This window comes from Lycium ferocissimum, chromosome 6, assembly GCF_029784015.1.
Source record: "Lycium ferocissimum isolate CSIRO_LF1 chromosome 6, AGI_CSIRO_Lferr_CH_V1, whole genome shotgun sequence".
NCBI lineage: Eukaryota > Viridiplantae > Streptophyta > Magnoliopsida > Solanales > Solanaceae > Lycium > Lycium ferocissimum.
In genome coordinates, this window is record NC_081347.1 from 42,232,247 (window position 1) to 42,241,438 (window position 9,192).

A 9,192-nucleotide genomic window follows, 5' to 3' on the forward strand; every position below is an offset into this window, starting at 1 on the left:
TTTTTTGATTGATATCCATATCCAATTATTACCTAACTTCCTATTTTTGACACTTATATTGTGAAAGCATATAATCATATTATTAAAAGCCGGCTTATCAATCTAGCTGAAGCACTTTGTAAACACCTTGCTCCTATGAACCTATATCAAACTCAATTTTAAAAAGGTACTCTGACATGTGGAGACTATTATTATAGTTTTTGAAATTGGATAATATTTCATTACTAACACTGTAACACAGCTAGATGGTGTCAAAATATGTACGAATTAGTCATGTGGTAACATTTAATAGATCTGTCGTTCTGGGGTGGGATTTATCATAAAAATAGATCTGACTTTCTACTTTGGGATTTTCGTTTCTATAAGGAAATATTTTGACCATATTGGCACTAATTTTCCAGTCCCTATATTAATAATTAGCCCTTAACATTGAAGATGCTAAATGTCCTGAAATATGCACTTGAATGACAACTTTACCTGATTATGATAAGAATAAAAATTAACTATGAGGTCTCGGACTCAAATCCCAGCAGAGACAAAAACACTAGGTGATTTCTTCCCGTCTGTCCTAGTCTTTGAGGATGGAGTTACCTGGTAGCTGTTGCTGGTGGGAGGTGACAGGTATCCCGTGAAAAATAGTCGAGGTGTGCGCAAGATGGCCCGGACGACACGGTTATCAAAAAAAAATTTAGTGCAAATGTGCACTATTTTGGTGCCTCTGGATGGCGCCAATGGTAGACTTTTCCTAGATAGTTTCCTTTTTGTTGATTATGTTTGGGAAGAAGGTAGTTTTCTTTCATATATATTGCGTAAAGCAACGGTCTTATTCAGTGAAATACCTTTGTAGATTCAGGATGCAGCTGGCCAGTAGTTTTATTGATGTATTCTGCCATCTTGTCTTTCACCTCATAACTTTTTCTCATTAGTAGAACTTATTTTTTGTATTCAAGGAGAAAAAGAAAAAGAAAAACTATGACTTGTTTAGAATATGCCATTTCTTTGATGAATAAAAGCTTAAATCTGTTTGATGTCACTGGTAGAACTTATTTTTTGTATTAAAGCTTGATCCATTGCTTTTATGATGCCATTTTCCTTTGGAAATTTTTTGAAGGCTACATATCAACACTGAGAAATACTGTTCGGTCACGTGCCTGGGGGCCTGCAATTGGTTACAGCTACCAAGTTGAGCGGTGCCATGTTGTGAAGGTGTGCATCCTGTAGTCTTTCTAGTTTCTTGTCTAAACAGTTTACCTTCTCTATTATTGAATGCCTGTCCTTTAGGTTTTATGTGCAGATGATTGTATCAGTTGTCAGTGATGGACTTGCATATGCATCCTCCATTGCAACTTATTTTTTGCTTTTGGTCTCTGATTTTATATGGCTAATTATCTCTTTTTGGGTATTTTCACCACTGAGAATTTTTATGGTGTTTCTTTCCCTTCAGAAAGGAGGTGGAACCACTGACCTTGAACCTTGTCTCTCATATTCCTTAACTTTGGAGCCCACTCTAGCTCCTGTGGCTGTGGAGCGCACGATGACCACCAGAGCTGCAGCTTCGATAATTTCCTACTTAGTTCAATTCTATTCTGCATTAGACATTCACAAAATTTCTAAAAACTGATGCAAATTCTTTCCTCCCTCTCCCCCTCCAGTGCCTCAAAACTCTTCAAATTAATGCTGCTTTGGGTTCGATCTACTAGGAAGTAGTCCTCCTTATTTGACCACTTTTTTTTAACACTAAATTTTTCTTTTCTACTTGGGGGGAGGTGATTAGACAGGACTGAGGACATGACCTTAGATATGAAGGTTTGGAGGTCGACGATAAGGGTATAAAGGTAGTTGGTAGCCGAGCATTGTCTTACTTTATGAGGGAGAGACAGGGGGTCAATCTCCTCTTGTCATCTTTTCCTTATTTAGTAGTATTAGTTAGTATTTGCGTAGTATCTCATTCTTCAAATTTTCACTACTACCTGTTGCTTCATTTGCTCGGTTTATCTTGCTATTTTGCTGCCATTACTTTCCTTTATATCATGCTTTGGTTACACTTCTGTTAAGCCGAGGCTCTATCAAAAATAGTATCTCTACCCCACAAAGGTAGGGGTAAAGTCTGGGTACATCCTACCCTTCCCAGACCCCACTTGTGGGTTGTTGTTGTTGTAAACTTTTCTTTTCTATATATAGCATATCTAGTGGTGATTATTGCTAAATTATGCCTTTTCCACAAGCGTTTTTCATAGACCTTTCTCAATGGAACGTGTGGTGGGTTACTAGGATCTAGTGAAGACAGTCCATACAAACAAATGAAAAAGGATAAAATTTCCACTAAATAAATTGCTACAAGCCTACAATTAGGTGAACAAGCTTCGACCTCAACTTATAGGGAGAAAGTATTAGCAAAATACAAATAATGAAACCTGAAAATTTCCATCATATATCCCTTGGAAATCTGGTAGAGTCCTTCTTCATCATTTTATGTGAATGGCGTGGAATCTTTGAATTGAAATTGAGAAATAAGTCATCTTCAAATGTCCTATATAATCTTCTTTAAGTCAGTGATATGTGATTCTTGTTAAGAAGATTTGATGGGAATGGTAATAGAGAACTCATTACGCTTGCTGCATGCATGCATAAAAATAATTTTAGAGAAAGTAATTCTCCTCCCTCTCTTATTTTGTGCTTACCGTGATTAAAATACCTACCCGCAATGGATCTGATGGTGTATCTTCTTTACAGTTGTCAATCTTGTGCTTGTATCTTTTTGTTAAGCTACCTCACTTTAATAACTGCAACACTTGGAATTAGCTTTTTGTTTTTAAATTGATGTTATGGTGCTTTTATTTTCCAATCTACTGAATCTTAACTTGTTGGTTCTTCTTCTCGTAGAATGCATTATGACAACAACGATTTGTACGTGAAGTAATAATTCAGTTCAACCTTTGCAACGAGCCTTGGTATGTTATTTTATATTTCTTGGAGAGTTTAGTTCTTGACTAAAATCTGTTTCTTACTCTGTTTTTATCGAATTTGGCACAAAATTGCTGGACAATGGTACTTTCAACTTATTGCTGCAGTCTGGGAAGATTTTAGTTTTCACTATGATGTTTCTTAACCTAGACGCTCCAAAAGTTCTCTTCAATTTGTTCCATGATATTTAAGCAGATTCAGGAAGGGTTTGCCTGCAATCTTCATCCTTATTCTGAATTCCCACTGCTCTTCCTAAAATTGTTGAATAGAGTGTAGGACTAGAAGTGTTATTTTGAAGCAGTAAGGATGACATGTTGAAGTATCATTCAGTCTTCTTAAGCTGGATATGCACATGGTTTTGATCTGTTCTCGGGACCTAAGGACTTTTCTAATACTAAGGCCTTGGTATTAATGCTAGAATTTTACTTGGATCTCTGTTTCCTTCTGTTGGTAGATCTAAATTCAGTTACGAAGTCATTGATTGATCTATATTTTCAAAGGAAGTAGGAGAACTAAGAGAATAAGCTTTTCCTATGCCTGAAGCTCTTACCTTAACTTTTGTGGATTTTAAGGTTCACATTTACTTACTGCTGAACGTTCCTTACCAGGATGAAATACAGCATCAGTGTTGTTGCTGACAAGGGTCTGACAAAGCCTCTTTTCACATCTTCGCGTCTGAAGAAGGGAGAAGTTTTGTATCCGGAGACCCGTTCCCGGAGGTACAAACTGAGCCTTTTCTGTTTGGTGCGATCTCAAGCTAAGCTATAAATTGCCTGTGAAGAGCTGTTTGGATGCTCATTCTTTGTTTTTCACTATAAATTATGGCATACTGATGCATTTGATGACTCATTTTGAGGAAAAATAGAGCTGAGACGAAAGTGCTCTTGAATTTCTCTGTGCTTTTGCGGCCAGGGGGCCAAGAAGATAAAAATAAGGACCAAAGAAAATGGGGCAGATGTGACTCGAAGATATTCTCTTTCTTTCTTTCTTTCTTCTACTTTTGCTTCTTTGGTTTGAGTATAGAGTCGGAGGAGCCAAATTGAATCTTTTGATAAGCCTAGTTGTTAATTGATGTTATGTTCGTATTCTTTGAGAGATTTTGATGACCTTAGCTAACTATGCTGCCAAGTCTTAGATGACCTTACGTCCATTTGTTTACATTTTGTTCGTAAGCTCCATTTTCCTTTACCGACTGACAGGTTAATTAATTCAAGGTATGAGCTTTTCTTTAATGGAGAAAAATTGGTAAAGGCTACTTCAGCATCACATACGCCTGAGATGGATGGTGACAAACCTCATGTGGCAAATGGGGAAAAATGTGGTGGATAGTGAAAGTATCATCGTTGACGTGTTTAAGTGGTCTGCTGTAAAAGGCCTTTACCCCAGGAGCTAATGCTATCAATTGGGATTCCTTTGCCCCTTCAACATGTCGAGGTATTTATCCTTGTTATCTTTCCAATTTCCATGCAGTAATGTACTAGGTAGGAGTCATGTAGTAGTGGATCAAAGTTCCAGTAGGTTATGTGCACTGGTTTACTATGACTTTTAAGTTGTGTAGCACAAATTTCAAAAATAAGATATATCCCTTTTTTTGTTATAACCCTTTTGTATTCTTCCCAATGTTTTCCTTCACCGCTTGTATAAACACTATTGAAATGTTCCTGATCTTACTATCCTTTGCATTCATAACATTTGAGAGTCAAAAAATGCTTCCTCAAATTACACCTTCAACACTCTTTGAGGGACTGATTTGGAAGAACTTGTCTAATAGAGAATATGAGGGTTAAGATAATTTTCCATGAAACTGCTATTCAGGTGTCATTTGTGCTTGCTTTAAGACAGCATGACTAGATGGTTCTTTTCCTAAATATTTATTTTCCTAGGTTTCTGCCTATATATACTAATGTAGATAACACATTGAGACGAGAAGAATATGTGCATAACTCTTTTTATTTTTATTTGTAAGCGTGGTGTCCGGGCCAGCTTACGCGCAACTCGACTAATTCCACGGATACCTGCTACCTTCCACCAGCAACAAGTATCACGTAACTCTGTCCACCAAGGCTTGGACATCTGGTAAAACACCTAGTGTTTTTGCCTCCGCTAAGATTTGAACATGAAACCTCATGGTTCTTAATCCACTTCATTGATCACGAGGTCACACCTTTGGGTGCAATATGCACATAACTCACGAGCTACATTTATCAATTTTTCTGCTTGTTTTGTGGGAGGGAGAGGGGGGGGGGGGGTGGCGCTCTGGTCTCTTGAGCTCTCCAAATGGTAAGAAGCAGTGTCTTCAAAAGCAATAAGCACAGGAAACATTAGAGTGCTTTGAAATGGACAATGAAGAGATATACTGTGAAAAGCTGCATTGACTTTCTCCCAATTTAAGTATACATCCCCTAATGTAAAAGTCCGCCTTCTGCACTGCGCAGCTTCTTTTTTCTTATTATTTCTGATCTTACGTTATTTGGTAGGTTCTGCAGGACAATCTGGAATGGGAGGACATTCAATGGTCGCAAACCGGTGTCTGGATTGCTGGAAAAGAATATGTTCTTGCTAGGGCACATTTTCTTTCCCCAAATTAGTTTGTTAGAAATGTACTAACTTGATACTGAACATCAGTAAAGTAACGCACTGCTAAATGGAAACTGATTATTGGCAAACAACATTAATCTGTTTCCAAGTTTCACTTTCTTGTTGTAGTGTGTATTTTACATGTTAAGTGTCTACCTATGAGAAAGTAATGCAGAATCAGTGGGAAAAGAATGAGAAACAACAGTTGTTACTCTTCTTAGCCACTTAAGAATCTATTTCTAATGATTCACGAATTTGATAATGTTTAGTTCTCCCAAATTGATTAATACAATTTGCTCCTTGTTTGGATTCAAGGATAAAGAGGACCAAAGACAAATTGTGAATCTTAATTCACTTGGAAAGCAATAATTTAAATTTTCAGAATTTCTTGAACACTTTCATTCCATCCATCACTCACTGCCTTAGTATTCCAACGCATCATACCATCTTCAGCAGTAGACACTAATAAAGCAAACCCAGAAATGATTATCCCTTGCATATGTGGCATAAGGATTTGGTGAATTTCTATCAGTACTTTTGTTTTATTAATTTTATCAAAAATTAAATATTGGACTTTGTTGGTAGCAATTGCATACGTTTATTTCAGTTAAAGACTATTTTTTTTTTTTTTTTTTTGGGAAGAAGAAACAAGAAGAGAAGTAATGAATGGTCTCTTATTATCTTTGGAGATGAAATCATGGTGTTCTCTCCGTTAAAAACTAAAGGTTTATTTGGAGTAGGATCAAAAAGTCCATCAATTTGGCAAACAATATGGACTATTAGTGCTCCATGTAAAAAAATAGGAATAATTTTGAGTTTAAGCTCAAAGTAAAGTCATTTTTGTTTATCAAATTTTCCTTGTTATTACAAAACCCGGGTTTTATCATGCATTTTTCATTACCCCTGTTATGTTCATTGCCCACCAATGCTGCAGAAAATTGCCATCTATGAGAGAGAAGGATCGAAATAGTCCCTTATGTTTGGTTCTAAACTTATTATAATCCTTTACATATATTCCATTAAGCATTAATAGTCCCTTATGTTCATAAACAGATAAAACCCAACCACAAATGGTTAAGTTATTCCTTGCATATGTGGCATAAGGATTTGGTGAATTTCTATCAGTACTTTTGTTTTATTAATTTATTAATTTTATCAAAAATTAAATATTGGACTTTGTTGGTAGCATTGCATAACGTTTATCTCAGTTAAAGGCCTTTTTTTTTTCTTTTTTTTTTTTTTGGGGAAGAAGAAACAAGGAGAAGTAATGAATGGTCTCTTATTACCTTTGGAGATGAAATCATGGTGTTCTCTCCGTTAAAAATTAAAGGTTTATTTGGAGTAGGATCACAAGTCCATCAAGGCAAACAATATGGAAGTGCTCCATGAAAAAATAGGAATATTGAGTTTAAGATGTCATTTTTTTATCAATTTTTTTGTTATTACAAAACCGGGTTTTATCATGCATTTTTCATTAACCCTGTCATGTTCATTGCCTACCACTGCTGCAGAAAATTGCCATCTGTGAGAGAGAAAGATCAAAATAGTCCACTTATGTTTGGTTCTAAACTTATTATAATCCTCTATTGAGCATTAATACTCCCTTATGTTCGTAAACAAATAAAAACCAACCACATGTCCTTATTTGAGATATTTTGAAGTTCTATTTTCTTTCTCTTTGGGTGTGTAATGATCACTTCTATCCACAGTTGAGAACAGAGAGATTAAGCAAATTACATGTTTCCTTGTTTCTTCAAAGGTTACAAAAACCCTTTAGTATTTCCCTGAGAAATTTACAACTTATATTAGATACATACAAGTAAAAGAAAAGCCTTGCTACAATGTTTATGCTGGCACATGGCTATCTCCTGCCACTTTTCATAGAATACTTTACATTTATCTGTGTTCCCAGCACACTAAATCTCATTTCAAACAAAGCTTTTTAAAGGCTCAATTACCTTAAAGATTATGGAGCTCCTGGGTTCCAGCTCGTCCTCCTTATTATGTCATACTAAATCGTGTTCTTCTAGGCATTTCAGTTAAGAACTTAAGATGCAGAAGCGCTCAATTTATGGATAAAAGGCGCAAATGATTTTTTTTTTATTTTTTTTTTAAAAAAAAAATTAAAGATGGGAATAAGTCGTGTGCAACACACTTCCGTTACAGACAGCTGCAAACAACTCCACTTCATCTACTTATACATCAAAATCATCCATGCTTGATGGAAAAATCTCCAGTATTGATTTTCTCAAGTATTAATAGAAGGTCCTAAATGATGTCACATTTCACCAACTGAAATATTAGGATAAAGTTTAAAGCTTGCAAGTAGCCTTGCACAACCAAACAAGTCAAAATCAACAGCCGGCAACAATTTACGAATTAAACTACGCATCCAGCCACTCCCAGTAATATATAAATGTCAAAAACTACTAGTAATATACAGTCAAAGTCCTACCAAAACCCCCTATATGAAAGTCGAGAATTGTAACAGGATTCTTAATTTCATCCGTTAGCTGCATTTGGTGAAGTGTTAAACTTACACTGCAACCATGTCAAGCGCCTCTCACTCTTAAGAGAGATAAAAGTTTCTCTGGCATTTGGATTCTCAAATAAATCCAATGCAAAAAAGTAGATACTCTGATCAACACCTTGCATTTCATCTAATACTTTTATGCATTTACTTATAGCAAAGCGCTCTTCATTCCTCATAATGGCAGCTGCTCTCATCTTCGAAGCTGCTGCGATTTCCAGCATTGCATCAACTATAGCATCACCAGTTGCCTTGCGACTTCTCTTGCGACGACCCCCAGAATTTGGTGTTACAGTTTGATGCTTACTGTGTCCATCTAACATGTTTAAGTCCTCCCCTGAGCCTGAAGAAGCATCCTCATCCACCAAAGCAGGATCAGCAGACATGCTGAAATGTCTTTGCATTACCAGGCACAGTACTTCCTACAGTAATAAAAAGCAAGCCCATGATCACAAATTTGTAATTTGATTGAAGACAAATTAATTGCACCTGCAACTAAGAAAAGAAAACATTGGAGTTTATTCTAGCGGCAGGTTCGAATCAAGAGACAGAAAGACATCCATTAGTACAAACATCAAATACAAAAAACTGCATGTGTGCAACAACACTTCCAAACTTTTTGCTTCACAATATAAACTTGTCGAATGTTGACTCCTGGTTTTTGTACTCCATACTACTTGTCCTTTATGCATTCTTGAGAAGTCCAGATCTTATGCATTCTTGAGAAGTCCAGACTTGCATATTGACATTGTTACTACTCCCTCCGTTTCAATTTATGTGAACCTATTTTTTTTTTAGTCTGTTTAAAAAAGAATGACCCCTTTCCAAATTTGGATATAATTTAGTTTAAACTTCCATTTCTCTTAGTGAGAATCTTTTTTTATAGCCCAACATCATGGTGTGTTTAAGATCACAAATTTCAAAAGTTTTATCTCTTTCTGATATGGCATGTTCCACACCACAAGTTTCCAATGCCATATTCTACAGTAATCAGGTCCTAGAATCCATTTCCCACAACAAATTAGTTGCCACATCCAAATCCCACTTACAATTTTTCTCTTTCTGATATGGGTTCCACAGCCCCGGCGTTTCCAATGCCATATTCTACAGCTCCATCACCA

The 9,192-nt window shown here is 36.2% G+C and overlaps 1 protein-coding gene and 1 long non-coding RNA gene across 9 annotated transcripts; one reads left to right on the forward strand and one right to left on the reverse strand.

Annotated features, from left to right (window-relative positions):
• Nucleotides 1–317: 317 nt before the first annotated feature.
• Nucleotides 318–5,765, forward strand: LOC132059684 (uncharacterized). Of its 8 annotated transcripts, XR_009415707.1 has the most exons (5): nt 889–1,206; nt 2,884–2,951; nt 3,585–3,683; nt 4,179–4,398; nt 5,442–5,765. It is a non-coding gene; the product is annotated as an uncharacterized LOC132059684 (long non-coding RNA). The 8 variants fall into 8 exon arrangements; XR_009415703.1 differs by adding an exon at nt 318–785 and having other exon boundaries at nt 1,112–1,206; nt 2,884–4,398; XR_009415705.1 differs by adding an exon at nt 843–881 and having other exon boundaries at nt 1,112–1,206; nt 2,884–4,398.
• A 1,941-nt stretch (nt 5,766–7,706) lies between these two features.
• On the reverse strand, nt 7,707–8,960 carry LOC132059686 (uncharacterized). The gene has a single exon (XM_059452386.1). The coding sequence runs from the start codon at nt 8,473–8,475 to the stop codon at nt 8,044–8,046; it is 432 nt and encodes a 143-aa protein (XP_059308369.1). The 5' UTR covers nt 8,476–8,960; the 3' UTR covers nt 7,707–8,043.
• Between the last annotated feature and the right edge of the window lie 232 nt (nt 8,961–9,192).

Coding starts and splice junctions, on each gene's coding strand:
- LOC132059686 (XM_059452386.1), bottom strand. CDS start 8,475: ATGCAAAGACATTTCAGCATGTCTGCTGATCCTGCTTTGGTGGATGAG.